The sequence below is a fragment of the Mesocricetus auratus genome, unplaced genomic scaffold (genome assembly GCF_017639785.1).
Source record: "Mesocricetus auratus isolate SY011 unplaced genomic scaffold, BCM_Maur_2.0 Super-Scaffold_100013, whole genome shotgun sequence".
In the NCBI taxonomy this organism is placed as follows: domain Eukaryota; kingdom Metazoa; phylum Chordata; class Mammalia; order Rodentia; family Cricetidae; genus Mesocricetus; species Mesocricetus auratus.
The window spans coordinates 30,076,550-30,099,550 of record NW_024429196.1 but is presented as its reverse complement, the minus strand read 5'-3'; the positions used below and the strand labels follow the sequence as shown (position 1 = coordinate 30,099,550).

Here is a 23,001-nt window from a genome sequence, read left to right as displayed (position 1 = left end):
AAACAAATCAGGCAACAAACACAGACAGTGCTAAAGAAAGACCTTTATAGGAAACTTTAATGTTATTTCAAAACATAATGAAAGTGTAATGAGTTATGGTGGACTGGTGGGTCCAGTTCTAGCTGAAGTTGAGTTGTTAAGCAGTTCAGATGGAGCAGAAGTGATACATTTTCATTAACAGCATCTCTAGTGTCAGCCACATCAGTATCCATATAGAGGGACTTCTAGACTTGGGATAGAAGTCATGGTACAGGCCTTCACACTAAAATTCATCAGAAAATGGGTATTCTGGGTGGCCCTCACCACTAAAATAGAAAAGAAAAACAAAATGTTAATGCTTGGATTTATTTCTACTGCAGTAATGCAGAAACCTATGATGCTATCTTTAGACTTGACCACTTAATTTTCCTGAATGGTTACAAAATCTGCTATTTTCATTTTCACAAATTTGACAATGAAGGAAATGTTTTTGAAAAAGCATAACTGATTTTTTTCAAATTGAATTCCCTAGCCTAGAGCAGAAAAATACAAACATTAACACACAGTCCTTTCTTTTTGCTTCTATATTCAGTCTGCCAAAGCACATAAGGAAAGATTATGTCCCATTTCACCCTCTCAATAAAATCAGAAACTGAATATCATATTTAATGAAAGTGCAAACATTAATCATCACAAAACAATGTGGAGAAAAGAGCATAGATGTACTAATTTCCTTGCCATCTCCTGCAACATAATGTGTTACATTCAGAATGTCTCTAATAAGATATGTCTAAGAGTCATGCTTATCGTATAATTTGTATGTTTCTATAGTTTAGCACCATTATAAAACATAAACTGACAAAACTATAGCTAACTAAAATATTTAATAGGTGACAAGGATTACTAAAGGTTTGCCAGTTCCTAACATACATTATGTCTCATCTTTATCCTTCATTTTGTTCTATTAATAAAATACTCTATTAATGAAGAGGATATATATATGGCACCCATTTAAAAACCTATTATATTTACTTTCTTTGTGAATTACAATCTTCATAGTAAGAGGCATTATATATTCCTAGTGTGTCTTTATTTCAAATATGTATAGCATATCAGATTAACCACTGAGAAAGAAGAAAGAGGAAAGATTTTTAAGACTATCAATTTCACCAGTGATAGAGATTTTTTCCTAAGTAATATTCCCTTAGTCTTGAATCTCTTTCTGCATAAACTATTTTCAATATTGAGATATACATAATTAAGAAATTAGAAAAATAAGAGTTAAAATAAGTGTCTTACTGGCAAACACTAATGAAGTGTTTGGTTCCATGAACAAACATTCACTGAAAAGGAAAAGACATAACCTAAAATAAATTGTGGCATAATTAATAAGAGTGACTTACAATGGAGCAGGTGTATATCTTAAATTTCTGTTCAGATCATCTAGGAGTTTCATATCCTCTAAAGGCAGCTCAAATTCAAACACCTATTGAACAATTAGAAAAAATTTAGGACACTGCCCTCTTGCAAATATTTATAACTCAAGTGAATCACATTTTGTTCTGCAAAGGCAACTTTTTAACATACAAAAAATTTCTGCAAGTTATTAAAAATCAAGCAAGATACTCAAGTGGTCAATGGGCATAAGATACCACTTTTGAGATATGTTGAAGCAGTACAATATATCAAAATGATCTATAGCAGATACAGAGTTGATACTATTCAAAGACCATAATGATAATTTCCAAACAATCCAGAGTAAATTTCTGAACCCTATACTTCACAAATTCACATAGTTACATGAATAGAAACATATTTACGGCAAAAACTATTCAATTATTAATTTTATCATTTCCAAAAAAGAAAGGATTTGACTTGAGGATTTCACTGGCTGCCCTTGGGTTAATTTACATAAATACAATCTTTACTAATTACTGAGATAATGACACAAATAGATTATCAAATCCTTTGTATTTCTCCAAAAACTGTGATAAATAGAAGACAGGAAAAGGGGTAGGAAGGGATGGAGAGAAGGAGGGAGGAAGGAGAAAAAGCTTGAAGTACCAAAATCTAGCAACTGATGCATCTAGTAAAAAGCTCTGAGTAAACATTTCTTTATGTTAAAAACTAACAAAATAACAAAGAATACATTATTAAAAGATGATAAGCAGAACCACTTCTGTATCACTAAACCTAACAGAATATATTCAAATGCCCTAATAGAAAAAACTAAGAAAGTTAATATATTAAAAAGTAACCTAAAATTGAAAATTCTTATTTTAGTTACATATTAAAATTCTTAATATTTCAAAACTTCAGCTCTTCCTCAATTGATGGACAAGTTTAACACCTATCTGAAAGCTTACATATTTTAACACTAAAAGATGTAATCAAGGTAAACAATAATAAGTGATGAAATTATTATATATATAAATATACATAAACTATCTTCCCAGAATTTTTTATACTTTTTAGTGAAATAGAATTGCGTTATCTCATCCATGCTTTCAACTCTAGAATTCTTAGGTCTTCCTGCTACTCTCTCCCAAACACATGATCTGTTTTGTTCTATTATTCTACACACACACACACACACACACACACACACACACACACACAAATACAGCCTGTTGAATCTACTTGGTGTTGCTTATATGCATATGATTTCATGGCTAACCATTTAGGATTGGATAAACAGTTAAGGAGCTCATCCTAAGGAAGATCAGTTCTTCAGGTCTTGAGCTCATTAGAATTCTTTAATTATCTGTAGTTCTTTTTTATGTTCCCTTATAAGATTTCTGCCTTACATGTAGGTGTGTCTATTGGCATTGCCCTTATCCAGGTTTTGTTTAAGAAGCCACACTGTTGAGGTAATTTGTCATATTTTAAATAGGGGAAAGTAGATCAAAAGGATTATTATTTTGTTCCACAAAACTGATATTCCAATATAATTTGAAAATGGGTGAGCATAAATATGATTAAGATAATCCATGAATATAATAATTCTTCCTGGGAACACCACATAGCCACTTAGAAAATTATTTAAGTGTTCTTTAAATTTTTATTTTACATAATTTTAGAAACTATACTTCAGTTTAGGTTGGAAAGATATACTGTAATGCTTTAATATATATATCCTCTATTCCCAATGAGGAAAAGGACATAACATTAAACCACAAAGTAAAGGAATAGAAGAAAAACTTTTGCTCATGAAATTAAACACAATAGAGAAAGAGAAAAAGTATGAAAACAGCAGAATTTAGGATATATAAATGTATCTGAATTTGAAAGGTAATTAGTGTGAAGATATAAATGCTACAAATTAACTACAACTTGTATTTCCTATCTTAACACTCCATGCAAATCTGCACCTACTTCTACTACAAGACGGTTTCCATATTATCATTCCTTTAATCTTAGCTATTTCTATCATTTTCTATCTCCATGTTTGTTTTTAATGTTTGCATATGTAAGGGCTCTTGTGAGTGAGTGAGTGAGTGAGTGTGTGTGTGTGTGTGTGTGAGTGTGAGTGTGGGGTGAGTGTGAGTGTGGGGGTGAGAGAGAGAGAGAGAGAGAGAGAGAGATGTGGAAGCCTGAGGTTGACACCAGGCTTCATCATCATAGCTCTTGTAAATTATTCATTGAGGCATTGAGACAGGGTCTGTCCATCAGACCAGAAATCACCAATGTGGCTATTTTCACTAGTCAGCTTACTCTGGGAATGCCTTATTACTGCATGCAACAACTTAATTAGAAAGTACACCACATCTACCTGGAATTTTATATGAGTTCTGTGCATATAAACTCCACTCCCCATGTTTCCTTGGCAAGAGCTTTAGTCATTTAGTCATCTACAACTCTTAACAGAATAAAAGATATGATAATTATTTTTTGAGGTTTAAAGTCTTTTCAAGTATATATCCATTGTCTTAAAACAGGAGGAACATGTGAAGAAAAGAAGTCTATGCCAATTGACTAAGTGATGAAAACTATGGGAAGCTAAAGAATGTGAGGTAATAGACAAACTGTATCCTGAGGCAGATGAACTTCATCATCTTGCAAACATATACAACAATTCTGTGAATATACTTAAGTGAACTCTAGAAAACTGTAAAAGTCATAGAATAATGAACTCAATGAGTACTCTTTATATTAAAGCTATATTTTTGGGGCTAGTTTATTTTGTAAATGCTGTAGGTAGTAATATAACAAAGTTCTCATCATTGAAAGTAGATCATCAACATAGGTAAGAATATGCACGTAACCAGTAAAGCAACTCAAAAGGTAAGTACATCCATATTAAAATACATGAGCATGATGCTGATGATGACTCAGTGGTTTAGACAGCAGCTGCCCTTAGAGAGCAGGTTAGAGTCCCAGGTCACACAGAACAGCTCCCCATCATCCACAACTCCATTTCCAGGCCTCTAAAGGTACCAAGCTTGTACATGGTACACAGACATGTATGCAGCCAAAGCATCTATACACCTAAGCAAAATTAATACACATAAATAAAATATGTGGATATGCAGGCCAAATACAAATGAAGCCACAAAAAATATATCATATGAAAATATCTACCCCTAAACTATCATTTCATCAAACAAGGAATAAATCCATTGCGAAGGTGCTCACAGTACATGCTAACTTAAGTCTGAATCCTAAATTTCTGTGCTCTCTTTAAATCTAATATCATTGATTGTGTTACATAATAGAAGAAAACATTTCTGAATGTAATTGAGATCTCACATAAATAGGAAATGCTGGGGAGATTGTCTCAGCAAAAATATCCTCTGAGAGATTTCAAAGAAGAAAATAGAAGAGAGGTGTGTAAGAAGATGTGTAAGAAGAGAGATGATACATAGCAGTCTTATGCCCACTGCCTCCCTGGTTACCTGTAAGTTCTCTTTTATCTCATTCTCTTTGTAACTCTGGGCGAGGACCACAATCCCACGTTGAAGATGGTAACGAAGAGAAATCTGGGCCGGACTTCGCTTGTGCTTTTTTGCCACTTCACAAAGAACTGGATCATTTAAGAGAACTGGGGAATTTGGGTCCACCCTAGAAATAAGGACAGATGTCTTTAGCTTCAAAAGCTGAGAATTTGTAGGAGGTTCTAAAACCAGGAGTCTTCTAAGGAGTCCTTGGACCAGCTACATTTCCATCATGGAGATTTCCTCAAAAATACAAATAATTCTCTCTCTGGGAAAGTTCAAATTGAGCTTCTGAAACATGAGTTTATAGTATTGAGAAGACTTCACCAGCACTTGTATTTGAAGTAAACTTCCTACTGTCCTTACCATCGCTTAGGTCGCTGAGATCCAAGAGCGCAGTAGGCAACTAGAACAATGTCCTTTGACATGCAGTAGTTTAACAGCTTGCTTTGGTTCAGGTAAAGATGGCATTCCACCTACAGACAGACAAACACAAAGGTATCTGATTACATAAGAGGCTAATGTTTATGTAAAAGAGAAGCATTAAAGTTAAGTACATGAACAATAAAATGTAACATATTTAGATTATCAGTTTAATTTAATCTGTGTTATTAAAGCTTAATCTCGTACCCATATTACTAATATGACTCACAAAAATTCTTACAATAAACTAACTCAATGAAACAAATCTTGAAGTTCAAATTCTAATTGGAGTTACAAAGGGAAAACATAGTGATGACTTGAAGATGTTTCCAGAAATCATTGGGAAATTTAAATGCAGACGGGTTCAGATTCTGTAAGAGAATTATTGTTACTTTCTCTAAATATAAGTCTAACAATGATTGATAACATCTTCATTCTTGGGAGACAGTTTCTGAGTTCCCTGGAGGTGAACACTCAAAGAAACTACTTTGAACAAGTTCATAAGAATGTTGCTTTTGTAAGGCAAAGGACACAATCAAAAAGACAAAAAGGCAGGCCACAGAATGGGAAAAGATATTCACTAACCCTACATCTGACAGAGGGCTAATCTCCAAAATTTACAAAGAACTCAAGAAACAAGTCTCCAAAACACCAAAGGATCCACTTGAAAGGTGGGGCACAGAGCTAAATAGAGAATTCTCAGTAGAGGAGGCTAAAATGGCCAAGAGACACTTAAGAAAGTGCTCAACATCCTTAGCCATCAGGGAAATGCAAATCAAAACAACTCTGAGATACCATCTTACTCCTGTCAGAATGGCTAGAATCAAAAACACCGAAGACAATTTATGCTGGAGAGGATGTGGAGAGAGAGGATCACTCCTCCATTGCTGGTGGGAATGCCGACTCATACAGCCTCTTTGGAAATCAGTATGGAGATTCCTCAGGAAAATGGGAATTAATCTACCACTAGACCCAGCAATTCCACTCTTAGGCATTTATCCAAATGAGGCAGGTTCATACAACAAGGGCATCTGCTCCACTATGTTCATAGCAGCATTGTTTGTAATAGCCAGAACCTGGAAGCAACCTAGATGCCCCTCAACTGAAGAGTGGATAGAGAAAATGTGGTACATTTACACAATGGAGTATTACTCAGCAGAAAAAAACAATGGAATCTTGAAATTCGCAGGGAAATGGATAGCACTGGAAGAAACCATCCTGAGTGAGGTAACCCAGTCGCAAAAAGACAAACATGGTATGTACTCACTCATATATGGATTTTAAATATGGATCAGGATAGTGCCAGTCTGCACTTCCACAGATAGAGAGTCTGGGAAACAGGAAAGAACCTAAAAGATATGCATATATGCATAGTACCCAAGAGAAGAGGATGGAGACAAGATCCTCTGAATGGATGGGGAACAGGGCGAGGGGGGTAGTGGGACCTGGGAAGAGTAGAGGGGGTAAAGAGGAAGGGAGTTGGTCATGGGGGAACAGGAAGTTGAGGGGGTGGGGGTAAAATAGGGGAAGAGGGAATCATAGGATCGAAGACAGATCAGGCACCAGAGTGACCTCGAGTGATCTAAAGGTATAACATCAATTGGCAAGCTAAGCAATAGTGGAAGGACCACCTCGAATGCCCATTCCTGATAATGAACTTGATGTCTATAACTATCCGGGAGCCTTCATCCTGGGACTGATGGAAGCAGAGGCAAACACACAACTAAGCACTGAACTGAACCCAAGGAACCCAGTGACAGAGAGAGAGGAGTGATGAGCAAATTGGCAAGGAATGGGCTGGCAAAACCAGCAGAGACGGCTGATCTGAACAGGGGAGTGCTCTTGGACCCCAGACCGACAGTGGGGAGGCCAGAATGGGACTGATCTGGACCCCCCAAATGTGAGTGTCAGTGAGAAGGCCTGGGCAACCTATGGGGCTCTGAGCTGTGGATCAGTGTCTATCCCTGGTATACAATCTGTCTTCATGTGCCTATGGCACAAAGAGAGATGCTCTCTCAGCCTGGACTCTTAGGGGAGTGCCTTGACCCTACCAAGAGTGAAATGATAGACTCTAGACATCCCCTATGTGGAGGGATTTGGCAATAGGGTGGGAGGGAGGGTGGAAGGGGAGTGCGGGAGGAGGGGAGGGAGAGGGAACTGGGATTGACATGTGAAACAAGCTATTTAAAATTAAAATAAAAAATGATTAAAAAAAAAAAAAAAGAAAAAGAAAGAATTTATTAGAAATTTAAAAGAGAAAAGAAACCAGTCTTTAAGAACGTAGTTCAGTCAGTGAGTACTTGCGTTCTTGTCTAGTATGCAGGAGTCTGAGTTGGATCCACAGTGCAGAAACCAGGCATGTTGGTACAAGCCTGGTATTAACACTCATTGGTAGAATCAGATGGTCGAGGTCATAATCACCTAGTCATAGTGATTCTGAGTTCAAACTGAGCAATCAAAAATAAAAACTATAAAATCCCAAAAAAAAAAAAAAAAAAAAGAATGTTGCAGTAATAGAGCCAGTGAGACTGCTCAGGGTGTTCAGAAGCTTGCTGCCAAGTCAGACCTGAGTTTGTTCCATGAAACTCACAAGTTATCCCCTGTAGTACTACACACACACACACACACACACACACACACACACACACAATCAAGCACATACACAAACCACATCCACACACACATAAATGTAACTTCAGAAATTTCTGAAAATATTGCATATATGTGGAGATATGTCTTATAAGGGTACATTTATTTGTTCCACTATTTTTAGATATAGGTTAGGAAGCAGAAATATTCTGCATCAGCCTGTAAATTATTCAGGATATTTGATGAAAATTATGATAAGAAATTTTTGAGAAAATTAATGTCAAACCTCACATATAAATAATATTTATGTTGGAAAGTCACAATTTCATGTCATTATGTAAAAACTTAATAACTTAAACTGTATTTCTGTCAGAGGAAATAGCAGGCCAGTTCATGACAGCTAAGTTAGGGAAACAACATTGCTGCTAACAACGGAGGAAAAGGATAGAGCATATGTGATTTCCAAGCACAATGGAAATTTTCAGATATAAAAATGTATAAAGTTAAACTGTTTGCAGAAAAATTAATGCATTGGAGACAATAACAGTAACTAAATTAAATTAGTTGCAGAAGCACAAGTACCTCATCTTTTCCCTCAATTCTGAGCTCTAGACCTTGTAGATACATGAAATCCTACATGTACAGATGACTTCACACTAAAGACAAACTGAATTGGAAACAAAGGAGGGATGGAGATGTGTGGTTCTACTTCTTCCTTCAGATGGCTGTCTGCTTTGGTCCATGAGGATGGAGGGAGCAGAATTGGAGAACAGGATTAGAAAAGCTATAGGTGTGATGGAGACAGACTTCAGTGAATCAGCTCAACTTTATTCCAAATTATAAGGAACATATAGAATTGAGGAGCCTGTGAACAAACCTTAGTTTTCATTATGTGGCATTTTTCTATCACAAGGTTTCATATGTCACTGTAGGGTCCTATGGCAGAGCTCCAAGCAAAAGTCTTCTAGAAGAAATCTGTGCCAAGGGTCAAACTAAAGATAAATCAGGCATCTGACTTAGAGATGCCTGTCAGGTAAGGTCTGTCCTTTGAACCCAGGGACATTCTCCAGATAAAGGCAGATACAGAGCAGGAAGTTTTCCTGAGTAGGGAGTCTCCATGTGCCAAGCTTGTGGAAAAGGCTTCCAGTTCATTATAGACTACAACTTCTGACCAGCCAGCAAGGCCTTCCAACAAATAGTTTGGTGAAGTGGTGGTGGGGCCTATGCCAGGCAATGCTTCTGTTATTTCCAGCACACTGCCCTATTCTAGTGACTCAGTAGGATGCTGTTTTATTCTGAACTATAGTGAAATACTTTAACTACCTGCCAATTTATTCTTCATTACCATAGTAGCCCATTCACTACAGTTCCTATCCAAAGGTCATTGTGTTAAACTGTAACAGAGAACATAGGACCACTCATAGAATATATGCATTGAAGTTTCTTATAGGATATGAGGAAAAGAGAAAAGCTCACCAAGAAATTTTATCACAGAATCAATTGTATGTTCTGCATGCAATATCTGAGTGTGGATTTTATCCAACATTAATATCACCATAAATAGGTAATAGGTCAAATGGGTATAGTTTTTGAATTTCAAGTTTACACTCCTGCAGCTATGTCTCTGTTTCAAGATCCCAAGACCAGACATGCTATGAGAAATGAATAACTCCTTTACTTCAGAAGCTGCCTACTCATCTCTCTCACTTTAATTCTCTCTGTTTCCTGCTCATTTCATGTTTTTATGAACTTCTTACTATAAATTAGTCCACTTGCCATCACCTCACTAGTCTGATATCTTACATTTTTCCCAGCTCATGGATAAGCCTATTTTGGTTCTGAAATACTACTAATGACATCTTCTCCTGGACTACTTTAAAGCTCCTCATGCTGCACCAGTTGGGCACCATGGTATGGCCTCATTTTCACAAAATTTAATAGCCCAAAATTTGAATTTTATAATCACAAATGTCCTTTGCTACAGTGACACTGCTCTTAGAATCTTCTCTTCCATGAAAATAAGATGAATTAAGGAAGGGGAAGATGTCCTGGAGGCATCAGAACAGAAATAAGGAAAGGTATGTGAGAAGAAAAGTAGTGTGAGGGTTCTCACCTGGTTACACACAGGCTTGTACTTAAGCCCAGGTTTATTCAGGATTTTCTCTAGCTGCCTGCTATTAAAGTTGGACACCCCAATGGACTTGACCAATCCTGCATCCTTACACTTCTCCATGACCTATAAATGGAAGAGTTGTGAAGAGTCATTTTACATAAAAATAAATAAAAGATGGAACAATATATCATCTATCTCTGGATATACAGCTCAGTGGCAAACCACTTAGCAGTATGTGAAAGACCCTGAATTTGATTGTTTTCATACTAACACTGAAAAAATGGTGCTACAAAGACACTGCCCAAATGATGACTGAAATTGAGTATGAAGAAAAAGTGAAGAGAAAAGAGAAAAAAAGTGACAGGCAAGAATGAATTCTTCTGTATAAGGAATTCCTGAGAAGCAGAGATTTTCACAATATGTATGCTTGCAAGATGCATTCATTCCTATTGTCCCAAGTGTCCTTTCATCTTCCTTTATTATATTGTAGTAATATATGACCCCCCTTCACTCCAGTAACACACCCAATAAGCATAATAAATTTCTATACCCAGAGTCATATGCCCCATTTTCTCAAGCATGACCTGATTTCCCTCTCTCACCTCCTCCATTGAAACTCTTTCAACTGCTCACCTCCCATGTGGCACAGATATCCACAGTGTCCAATAATGTTTTCCCATGTTCGTCTACTGGAAACAGATCCTCCCCTGGCTGGAATAGAAGCAGTTTTCACAGTGATCTTAATAAACACGAGACTCTAATAGGAATAGCTAGAAGTAGAACACTAAATGTGTATTAAGTAGAGCATCATTCTACATATATTTACAAGGTGATTTGTATGTGAAATTATAAGAATATTATTAGATACTTGAATTAGCCTCCAATATGAACTATATATGCATATATATACATATATACATATATGCATATATATATATATTATACAGTTTTCTCACAGATGTACTTGGAGTCTTCTAGCTGATGTCCATCATTTTGGCACTTCTTATTCACATTTCTGGTGAGATATTTTTCTTTCACTGAGAAACTCAGTAGACATACAATCTTGATAGTAATAAAGGATTTCATCCTGACACAGGCCAATCAGTGGTCTTTTAATATCTGGGTATATTTGAGCAAAGGGAAACTATGTCTCCTAAAGATGATCAACCAAGGCTATACGCAAAACTAGTTTTGATGGTGGAAAACTCAAAGATACTATAAGGAGGTAATAGCCAGAAAGCTTAAACTGTCTTAGTAGCACAAGAAAAAATGCTGGAATAAAATCCAAGTACCTACTAATGTAATATAACGAATACATAAATAGTGAAAATTTGAAGATTATTTATTGACTCTCTTATTCTAGCAATTTCTTGGGCATCCTATTTTATGGCCATTTGTAAAACCTACTTTGATTAGATTATGGAGCACAAAAATTGGTTTTACAGAAAAATATAATGGAACTTTATCATGATCATCCAGAAAAATGATTACTATGTCCTTGTCATAGTTGATTAAGGCTGATCATTCAAATTGCTTACCTTCATCGAAATCGGGTAATGAATAATATAGAGGTCAACATAATCCAGTTGAAGATTTTTCAATGATTTTTCCAAGCTAGATTGAACCAGCTCTGGTCTAAGGAAAGTACACCAAAGCTATTTACATGAAAGAATGGAAGTAATCCTGGATTAGTTAATTATCCAAATATGGAGGCCTTATCTTACATAATACTGATACATTCATACTATATAGAAGCTTATAATCATAAGACTTTAAAGTCCCTTTCTTCTATGGCTTCCACTAATCTGACTTACACATATGAATATGATCATAAGTTTGTTTTCAATCCTTCAAGAACAAAAGCAAAAATTCTCAAAAAATAAAACTCCTATCTACTAATAATAATATTCAGTCTCTGAATTATATCTCACAGAGGTTCCAAGAAATTATTAATCAAATTATTTGATTCATTCTTATCATTAGAGAGGTAGCATCCCTTTGTTTATATAATTAATTGTACAGAAGCAACAGATGACATTTTAATATGATGGACAATAATAAAAGTAATTTACCCTTTAATATGAAAGTTCTCTTTTTCTGCTTTTCAGTAATTATAGATAAAAGTCAGTATTTGGGATATAACAGATTTTACATGGCTATCAAGGAGATACATAAAGCCACAGTTTCATAGTTTCACCTGAATTCACATCCCGTGTTAAAATACACTAATTTTAGTTGAGGCTCAGGAAGATAGAGTGATATGTTTGCAGACATCATAATCTTTTTCTGTTTTTCATGCTGGAACTCATCTACAAATTATATGTAAATAAAAGCTTACCACTATATATATTTTATCAATTAATAAATTGAGTCATCAAATAAGCATTTGCTTATATCACATTTCAATTCATCTGTACACCTGAGCACTACATACACAATACCTTTGTAGTGACAAATATGTCGTCTCTCTTCACAAGACCAGCTGCAATCTTGCTTTGAATAGCCTGCCCTACATCCTTTTCTGTTTGATACACATAAGCAGTATCAATATGGCGGAACCCAGCCTCGATAGCTAAATTTATAGCCTCCAGTGGCTTATTTTCGGGAACCTAAGAAGGAACCAAAAGCAGTATTTAAAGACACATCAGAGAGGTAGTTCAAATATATCTAATGGATAGTTCTCTACAAAAGGAGGAATTTTATATTCCTATGTCATCATCACACCACTTTACTACCTAAAATGACTGGTTTCCTTGCCACTGAAATTTCACTTCCTGTAAAACCACAAGCAGTAACTTCGAAGATCACTCATTCAGAGGTGATTTCAGGAGACTTGCCTTTCCCATATTTTAGGTTAGTTGAGCATATGGGTTGATAGGTCCCAACTTAGTTTCACTGGGGCCCTCCTGGAAAATAACTATAACTTCATATCCCATAACTTCTTCATACACTCTCAGTCATGGTAAAACATTTGCACCAGAGGACCTCAAATAGACCTAAAATTCAGTCCATATTCTAGAAGGGCTTACAGAACAGAGCATATAGGAACAGTCCTGTTACAATTTATATAGCAGGTTCACAACTACAATCAACACAGGAGAAAGGTTCTTGGTACAAAACAGAAAAGAAATACAAATTCATGCAGCATTATGAGTCTTGCCCCAGTGAAGACTCCTAGAAAATACTGAGTTCTTTTTGTGCATCAAATTGTGACAATATATGGGAAATATCATCTGTATATAAAGCTGTTTGCTCCTCATTTTATAAGAGATTTTTTTCATGTTGGGTTATCAACTTTAAAGCAAAATTTACTTTGTTTAGTAAAAATATAACTATACTTAAAGTTAAGATTATTGTCTACTCTGCCAGACTTGGATAATTCTGTGAACTTTTGTGTGTTAAAGGATAGAGTATTATGTCAAACTACTTTTGCATTATTTTAAAAACAACAGAACCCGACATGGTACACATAGCTTTAATTCCAGCATTTCTGTAGCAGAGGCAGGAAGATCTCTGAATTCCAGGTCTGTGTCGCCTATATAGCAAATTCCAGGCCCAGGTCTACACAGTAAGACCCCATGTCAGGCCAAATTTTTAAAAAAGTAAAAGAAAAAAGAAAATTCTTTTCATGACCAAATTACAGTAAATGAAATGGTGGCTCTTAGCATTGAGCCCTGAAGCCTGCCCTGCTTTTTGAGCTACAGGGCTACTCAGGCTGTGGTTTCTGGAGTGATCTTGGCACTTGCCTTCTCTTTCTTTTTTACACTGCTTTTGTTACTAATTTTATGTCAGAATGTTTGCCTGCATGTATGTCTGTGCATCACACCCGTGAAGTGCCTGTGGAGGACAGAAAAGGCAGTCTTATCACCAGCACAGGAGTGGTTGTGAACTGCCGTGTGGCTGATGGAAACAACATCTGGGTCCCTGAAAGAATAACAGATGCCCTTCAACCACTGACCACCTCTCCAGCCCCCTTGCCTTCTCTTCTTTTTGCCACTTTATCCTACTAAGTAGTTAAGCCCAGATCTTCACTTTCGTGTTTTGGATATTGCTGACATGGTTAGTTGTATTCCAGGAAGTATGGCTCTTTGGCACTCCATAAATATCTTTGTGAATCTTACAGATAAAAATACATGCACTCAACGTTTAAAAAATAATTCACTCAATCTTATAATTTCAGGATTTAAAATATGAAATTCCTTCCAGGTTCGTAAATTGCACTTCTTGGTCACTTCATTTCAGAGAAATCTCTGGATTACTTTGCTATGTACCAGATATGTATTAGCAAAGATCAGCATTTTACAAAATTTGTACTATCATAATGTTGTAGTGTCCACTCACTCCCTGGTTAAGAGGGGTACATTGGATGTTTTACTTAACTCAAGTGCAGCATTTACTGACCATTCCCAGAAACAGAGCTGCAGAAGTCTTTAAACATTTGTCTCATGTTTTTCATCTCTGAAAACATTCAACATGTTGATTTCCTTAAGTCTTGCATTTTTAATATGGGGGAGATACCCTGAATATACAACTGACAAAGGGAAACTTCCATTCTTCCAATCAGCTTTAAATCAAGGAAGCTGACAGTATTCAGGCTGGTGACTTTGATATCTTCTACAAAGCCAAGAAATACTGAAGCAACTGACAAGTGATTGTATAATCAGAAACTGACTCAGATAAAAACCAAACTATCTTCTTGTACACAGAATAGCTCTAATCTAGAGAAAGAGAACCAGGTGAGTTCTGCAGAGTCACTTGGGAAGTGGGTGACTTGACAGCTTTATCTTTTGCACCCTCCCTTAGTCTATTTTATTTTGAGTCCTCCAACACAGCACCACTGTTCTTACCTCTTCAGGTTTATATGTGCCAAAGCCCAGTGCTGGAATGAAGTGACCATCGTTTAGCTTCACGAGTTGCTGCTTGGAACTCATTGCTTATCACTCTTCTGACTCAGGAGGTTCTGTTTCTCCTGCACCTTTTGTGGAACAATGAACATATAGAGGCCATACATCAACTTCTTGGCTAATGGATAACCATAGGCACACCCCTCCCTAATAGCTAACCAGTGTTACTGTCTGGTTAATGATTAAATAATACTTCTGCCTGTCTAATGGTTAACCAGTGACATTATCTGTTTAACAGTTAACCAATAGAAAAAGGAGGTATGTAATTTAAAGTTATCATATATTGATAACTCTGTAGTGAATCATAGTTTGTTTCAGTAAAATTTTTCTTTATGCTAAACTATTACAAAATGTTACATGAACAATTGCTGATTGTTTCTACATAGAAACCTATCCCCTTGTGGTTATGAGATGTCTTAAGTCTCCCCTAGTCTCAAGCTCAGTAGCACTATTAGTTCTTTGGCTCTAAAAGACTTCAAATACAGCACAGCAATTGAGCCAGAAGGGTAGCACTGAATTTTAGTAAACAAGGAAACAAGAATAGATTTCAAATTAAGAGCAGACCAAGCTGGGCAACAGAGGCCTTGATCTGACAGGCACACTCTCCTCTCTATTATATCTTCACCTACATTTCCCTCAGTGTGGGCACTTTAAGGAAAGGAGACTGCATCACTTAGATTTTACCCCAAATTCAATCTAACAAGTAGGAAAAGAAGTTTAAATAACCCCAAAGTTAACAAGAAAATGGGTAATAGCAGTGGGTACACACTCCCATGTGAGGAAATTCCTGAGGCCAGTTTGAGTTTATCCAGGTAGAATCAGTCACTCCTGCCTGTTGTTCTTTGTGTCCTATTTGGGAGTCCTCCTACTGGCCTACTGAGAATGAATACTGACAAATATTGTTGCATCCTATTTCATCCACCTACACCATCTACACAGTCTACTGAGTGTCCTGAGTTGTCCCAATTAAAATGACCACTACTGTGGTACAATAACTACAAGTGTGCTGTAGCGGCATACATATTTGGTGTTAACACCTGACTAATTGGACTTAAGGCCTACTCAACAATGGGGAAAACAGTCCTGGTATTGAAAACCTAACCAGCTACCCAGGACTAGTGAAATCATGGATTTTGGGGAAGAACCTATAACCATTCCATTATCAAGCCATTATTATCCCTAACTACATTATAAATATTTGTCCTTATATTCAAAGATAAGTGTAATCCTCACTACTCATCAAGAAAAATTCTCTTTGCAGCAGGCATAGATCATTATAGAAAATCACAATTAACCAAAAAGCACATTTGTGGAGTCCAGTCCCAACTGATACATCTACAACACAACACCTGTACCTAAGACTCAGGGGTCTCCTATTACTGTTTATATCCTGATTGTCGAGACCATTGGTCAGCTAACCTCCTGCTCAACATTCACCCCTTGAAATCTTTCAGGGACAAGGGAAGTGGCTTCTGGCTATTTCTTTATGGGTGAGGGAATTGTCTTAAGGAACATCCAGGTGAGGGATCATAGATTCCTCCTAGGAAAGAAGTTCAGGGACTCTTTAAAACAAATACTGGTCATGGATTAGCATCATTTGTTCACCATCTGCTAAAGTTTGGGATGTGGAGTCCTGAAGACATCAGTTTTACCAGGATGCTAAGAGAACAAGAACCAAAGACACAAGACAAATATCAAACCATGAGCAATATGTTGTAGGAGACTGTTGGTATAAGAAACATGTATATTTTATTTGAAATTCCTAAGGAAGACTTGTCTCACTTGGTCCAGTGCAAGCTATGATGTAACTGGATCTGAACCAGGACAGGTGAAGCAATTTATTTTGCATAACTATTTGAAAAGTAAACTATTAGATTCTGAAACAAACTTGGTTTCCCATTAAATGAAGAGTAAGGACTGAAAATGGGGGAGCAGGATAGTTGAGTAGGGGGAAGAATAGAGGAGAGAAGGATTAGAGATACCATAATAGAAGGAGCCATTATAGGTTTAAAGAGAGATCTGGTACCAGTGAGATGTCCAGAGGCCTACAAGGATGACACCAGCTGGCAATCTAACCAATACTAGAGAGGCTACCTTAAATGCCCTTCCCTGATAATGTGATTGACAACTTCTTTGTATACAATCCTAGAGCTTTCATCCAGTGGCTGAAGTGAGGAGGAGGCAGACACCCACAGCTAAACACTGAACTGAACTCATGGAACCCAGTTGCAGAGAGAGAGGAGTGATGCGCAAAGGGGTTACGACTTGTTGGGTGAAACCCAGAGAAACAGCTGACCTGAAAAAGGGGGAACTCATAGACCCCATACTGATAGCTGAGAGGCCAGCATGGGACTGATCCAGTTCCCCTGAACGTGGGTATCAGTGAGGAGGCCTCAGCATCCTTTGGGTCCTCAGGCAATATATCAGCATTTAGCCCTGTCATCCAGATGGACTTTAGGAGCCCATTCCAAGAGGAGGGATGCTGTCTCTGCCAGGACAGATGGGGAAGGGCCTAGGCCTTGTCCCAGATCATATGACAGACTTTTGAGATCCCTCATGAAGGGCCTCACCCTCCTTGGAAAGTGGAGTGGGAATTGGAGGAGAGGTTGGGGTAGGTTTGAAGGGGGCGGGAGATGAGGGGAGGGAGAGGGAGCTGTGATTGACATGTGAAGCAAACTTGTTTCTAATTTAAATTAAATTAAATTAAAATAATAAAAAAAATGTTCAGCATCGTGGGAAATGAGAGGCTCACCAGGGTCACACCTGTTTACTTATGTTAGAAAAGAATCTGGAAATATTTTTATGGGAGTCAAGAAAGGATTATCTGGAGAGGCCAGAGGTTAAGAGTGATTGTGTCATCAGGACACCTCCCATAAGGATAATTTCACTATCAGGAGTTCTGAACGGAAAGCACAAGTGGATAATTGGTTTATTGCTGCAGTGATTCTCTTGTTTCTCATTCTGAGCCTTTCTGAAAAATAAGGTTTTATCCTGTGCTGAGGATTCAGTTATTATTCCTTGGAGTTTGACATCCTTTTGAATATTGTCCCTTTGTACCCACCAAAACCAGTCACCTGAGTGACTGTCTGTATATGTGTTTGAGGACACAGTGGTTTCCTGGCTAAACTAGGCCCTCTGCATGTGTGTGACAGCTGTGTAGCTTGTTCTCTTTGTAAGGCTCCTAGCAGTGAGATCAGGACCTGTCCTTGGAGCTTAGCTGGCTTTTGAGAACCTGTTCCTCGTTCTGGATTACTTTGTCCAACCTTGATGCAAGGAGAAGAACCGGGTCCTGCCTCATGTGCCACGCTTTGTCTAAGCCCATAGGAAGCCTACCCTTTTCTGAATGGAGACAGAGGAGGGATGGGATTGGAAAAGGGTAGATGGGAAGCAGGTGGAGGGCACTGGCAGGAAAGGAGAGACGGGAAACTACAGTTGGTTTTTAAATAAATGAAAACATGTATTTAAAATTTAAAAATTGGCTAATTTTTAGGGGCTTTCCATTTTTTTTTATTCTCCCCTACCTACCAAGTGTACCATCTGTAAGAACGGGTCAGATTCTTGCAGACCATGTGGCTTACCACAGAAGCGCAGACAAGGTTCTATTTTTTCTGACTACATTTGAAGAATATGTGCTGCTTAGAGTTCAGTATTTGGAATTCTAAGGCCTTTCCAATTAAGATGACAGGTGACTTACCAGAGCAGCAAAACATTTAGAAGGATTCCCTTTTTTAAACTGACTTTGAAAGGTAAGAGACAAAATACTGGCTATCCTTCTAGACCTTGCATTCTCGTTGGCTAAGCCTTGAAACTTTGGTTTTAAACACCCACAAGGAAAGTTTTGTCAATTTTTTGTGGTAAGAGATGATATTTTAAACTCTAACTTTTCTGTGACACTCCAAGCTTAGACAAGAACAGATATTAAACAAATTAACCAAAAATATAATAATCTTGATTAAACATACATTTTTCTCTAACCCAGCCCTTATGAATGATACAAACTAGATACTTTTACACTGAGTTAAACACTGAATTCTGACCTTAGAAATTCTAATAACCTTTACTTATCATGTGCATGCCATCTGTAAATCCCTCTTCCACAAAACCTTGTGACTGGCATCCTCCCTTATAGTCTCTCATTCTTAATTACTGATCCTTTTCTGTCTAATTCCCTTCCTTAACTTGAAACAGAGTAGCATCAACAACTATACCAACTTACTCAAAGGGAACTGAATACAAATAATTTTCATAGCTAAAGGTAACCCATGGTACCATCCACATGTTTTTAAACAGTAAGATTCTCGTCTGTTGCAAATCCTAGGCAGACTTAATCTGCTTGGATAATTTAAATTTTCTTTTAAATATTTTTTCTTGGTCTCATATGATTCTAGGAGTTTTGAATGTTACATTCTGCCAAGGCCTGGACCTGATAGGAGCTTTCAAGGGCCTTGAACAGTGATCTATCAAGAAAGAAAAAGCAAGAAAGAAAACACACAAAGAGCCAAAACCATTTGCATGCTCTCCTTGCAGCTGCAGTTCGAGAGACAGAAAGTGCTGTTCCAGGGAAGTATGGTGAGAGACTACAAATTGAAGACCAACAGAAAATAGGCCTTTCTCCCTCAGAGTGATCACCTCTGTCATTCATAAATAAGAGGATACGATGTTGAAGGGCTATCACATGACATTTTCAAATATGAAATTATTTAATGATCTCCATGTTGCAATAAGACCAGATTGTACTAAATTTCTTTCCCCTCGGAATTTTTGAATCCATAGTAATTCTGAAGTGCAAAAGCAGATTGGCTCACATGAATTGGGATCTAATTTGCAGTTTTTGCAGAAGCTGAAATTATCCTTTACTGATACACAAATGAACAAAGGAAATTTTGCTCCTTTTTTCTTTTTTCGCCTGTAAAGTAGATCATGCAGGAGGACAGTGATGTAATTAGCATGAAAGTCTTAAACATAAAGGATCTCATTGCATTTTTTTATCCTAAAGAGCATGTCAATAACTGTAGTATGGAATCTGGATTTATGCTCCCATCCAGAGATCAAGTCTTTCCACCCCTTGCTTATAGTAGAGTCAGGTTTTATTGCAAAAAAAAATATATGGCCTCCTTTTTAAAATGTCTGGGTTTAAATTGTCCCAGTTTTTTTAGGATGCAGCCCAGGATGGGGGCATCTGATGACATGAAGATGGGCCTGATTCCCAATCTACAAACAGAGGGAACATAAACCAGAAAGGCAAGTAGCATCTCAGATGAGGGGTCCCTCTGTGTACTCAGGCTATTCCCCAACCATGGTTGGATGTGCACACTTTCCTATAGATGGTCTAGCCTCCAGGGGGCAGTCCTGTATCCCTTTAGGTATCACCAGGTACTCTTCCTCAGAGATTGACGTGACCAGTCTCTGAGTCATCTTTGCCAGATGCCCACCATTCTCAGGTTTCTCCCTTTACACTTGGGCTATCCTCCCAGATATTCATCAGTCCTACACTCCACAATTAAGGAGTTTCTCCTAGATAATTGTGGCCACGTTTTGTGTTGTTTGAACTTGCTGGTTTCCTGAAAACATGGCCGGCGTCTGTCATCAAACAACAGAATCAAAGAGAGTCTCTGCTTTGTTTAGGGGAAAGGAGTTCATATAGGATCTTTGAAGAATACACACAAGCCTGGAGCATGACTCGGTGGAAATGTGCATGTCTCATATGTACAAAGCCCTGGGTTCAATCCCTATTATTGTAAAAAAGAAAGAAAACATTTTATTTGGACCTATGAGGTGGTTTAGCCTATAAGGTACTTTCTGTGCAAGTCTAAAGACATAAGGTAATGCCCAAGAACTTACATAAAAGTGGAAGCAGAAAGCCATCTGCTGAACTGTCTTTTGACTTCTCCGTGCAGGCCAGACATGCAACACCCCAAAACATTATGCACACACACACACACACACACACACACAACCAAATAATTATAATCATCATAATCATAATAATAACAATAACAATTTAAACACAATATTTTTAAAAGACAACCCAAAGAATCCAAGCAAAGGGAGCAAGGATCCCTTTATAAGGGATAAGGACTGTTAACAGTCAACACCTGTCAAAAATTTTCATGTTTTCCAAGGCTATACCAGGGTTGCATAATAAGAGAAAGCTGCTTGGTTAAAAAAAAATCAGTTTCTTCATCCCTCAGAACAAAGATCCTCTAGATTCATCCGTAAAATCTTGCAGCTTCCCCAGACATCCAAGTGTCACATCAGAATAACCAGCCAGGGGACTCCAGTGTCTTTCCAGGACAAGTGAGAGGAAGCAAAGGGGTTTCGTCTGGGCAAAACTGTAGGAAAAGGAGGAAGGCACGGTCCTGGACCATTCCAAGTTTCAATATTGGTCACAGATGCAACAAGCCACAGATCAAAGAAAAGAATGAAACCTAAAGGATGGGTGGCAGTGGCAACTAAGCCAGTGGTAGAAGTGTGGCAGACAGATAAGAGGGAGTGGACAGAGAAGAGCCATTTGATCTAAGGAATTCTTATAGCAGAAAAGGCAACAGGGGGAATTTTCAGCACCCTTAAGATAAATGAAAGAAATAAGAAGATGCAGGTGGCAAACAGAAGCAGAGTCCTTGCCACGGATGGGCTAGGGAGGAGGAGAATACCTCACTGTACCCTTAGCTAAAAAGTGTGGACCTGTGTTGAGCACCAGACGTCCTGGGAGAGGTCTCCAGTTTCCACTGATCTCAATTCCAGCTTCAGTCTTGCTTCTTCTCCAATCCAAAGTGAAGAATGTACAATAGGGAGATGAGCCAAGTTTCATTTTCGAAAACGAGGAAATAAAAATTGTCTTCATAATAAGAGCAGGCTGAGGCCAGCAGTAAAGCCTGGGGCCTGGCAGGCAGGGACTTTTATTTCTCCTCTCCTTCATAACACTTGGCCTCAGTCCTCCAGGGCGGGCACTTCTAGGAAAGAGGCCCGCTTTTCTCAAGAGCCCATTTTCCTCGGGTTTCCATCTAAACTGCAGAAGGGTCAAAAATATTCACAGCATTTTAATTACCCATAAATTAGAAAAGTTCACAGTGCATGCTAGCCTGGGCATGCCAGCTTAAGGTGACTCAGCTTCTATCACCTATTGTTATTTATGTCCTGTTCCTGGGTGCAGGTATGGGCCCGTGCTTCCCTGAGCTAATCCCCTCCCTAAAGATTATGTGTGCTTAATTTTCAAAGCTTGTTACTATGATGAAGTGTCTAATTGATCACAGAACACAAGAAACAAAGAGCCATCATTACAGGCCTTGAAAGATATAGGATATTCTACAAAAGATGCTTTTGTCCCTCCTGGGTTATCAGGCTATTGAAATAGTGGGTCTTAAGAAATTGGTTTTCCTCAGGAATCTTGTATTTGGAGAAGGAAAAGCTGAGGTTACAGGCTGAGCCAGAAGAGAAAACTGTCCCCAGGAGAATGATTCATGATGCATTAGACTGCCTTTCAGGAGGAATTGCACCCAAAAGGGACCACATCTTGACCAAAGTAGATAATTATACATACTTCACAGCATGATAGTGCTCATTTCAGCTGGGACAACTCAGGGATCCCGTTCAGATATGCAGATAGTAATGGTAAATAAAATAGACATATGCCCTGTGAAAGTGTTTATGTTTAGCTTGAATGACCTCAACACAGAGAGCATTTTAAGTTTTGCATTCTTTGAATCATGGATTACAAGAAACATACAAAGAATACTTTTATTTATTCATTTATTTTGAACCTAAATTTAGAATATTTGCAGTTTTTACATTTCTTACATAATTTTAAGCAGCATCAATGACCATTAGGAAGTTGTCTTTGGCATAATACACAAGAAAAACATACTTATATAATAGCTCCATTTAATTAGAGCTATAAAAATGAGCATGAAAAATATTTCAATTCAAATGGAAATTTAAATGATCATTAAATCTATTGTTCTGAAAATTCTAACAAAAAATGTTAAACATCTATTACAACTGAACATAAATACTTTAAACTTGGGGTTTTGTTTTTAAAATTTTTCTCTAAATAGATCTA

The 23,001-nt window shown here is 37.5% G+C and overlaps 1 protein-coding gene across 3 annotated transcripts; it reads right to left on the bottom strand.

The window, feature by feature from the left end:
• Window positions 1–39: 39 nt before the first annotated feature.
• LOC101838853 (aldo-keto reductase family 1 member C13) lies at window positions 40–21,778 on the bottom strand. Of its 3 annotated transcripts, none has more exons than XM_040755560.1 (10): window positions 21,627–21,778; window positions 14,886–15,013; window positions 12,480–12,647; window positions 11,577–11,693; window positions 10,672–10,749; window positions 10,039–10,161; window positions 5,280–5,389; window positions 4,875–5,040; window positions 1,383–1,465; window positions 40–305 (listed from the first exon to the last, which is right to left on the bottom strand). In XM_040755560.1, exons 2-10 carry the CDS (start codon window positions 14,967–14,969, stop codon window positions 263–265), a joined length of 972 nt encoding a protein of 323 aa, XP_040611494.1. In that variant the 5' UTR covers window positions 14,970–15,013; window positions 21,627–21,778; the 3' UTR covers window positions 40–262. The 3 variants fall into 3 exon arrangements, with proteins under 3 accessions (XP_040611494.1, XP_040611495.1, XP_040611496.1); XM_040755561.1 differs by having other exon boundaries at window positions 14,886–15,007; window positions 21,627–21,708; XM_040755562.1 differs by lacking the exon at window positions 10,039–10,161.
• Between the last annotated feature and the right edge of the window lie 1,223 nt (window positions 21,779–23,001).

Coding starts and splice junctions, on each gene's coding strand:
- LOC101838853 (XM_040755560.1), bottom strand. CDS start 14,969: ATGAGTTCCAAGCAGCAACTCGTGAAGCTAAACGATGGTCACTTCATT. Junction 12,648..14,885: donor GCACATATAAACCTGAAGAG/GTAAGAACAGTG, acceptor GTTCCTTCTTAG/GTTCCCGAAAATAAGCCACT. Junction 5,390..10,038: donor ACAAGCCTGTGTGTAACCAG/GTGAGAACCCTC, acceptor GTCTGTCTGTAG/GTGGAATGCCATCTTTACCT.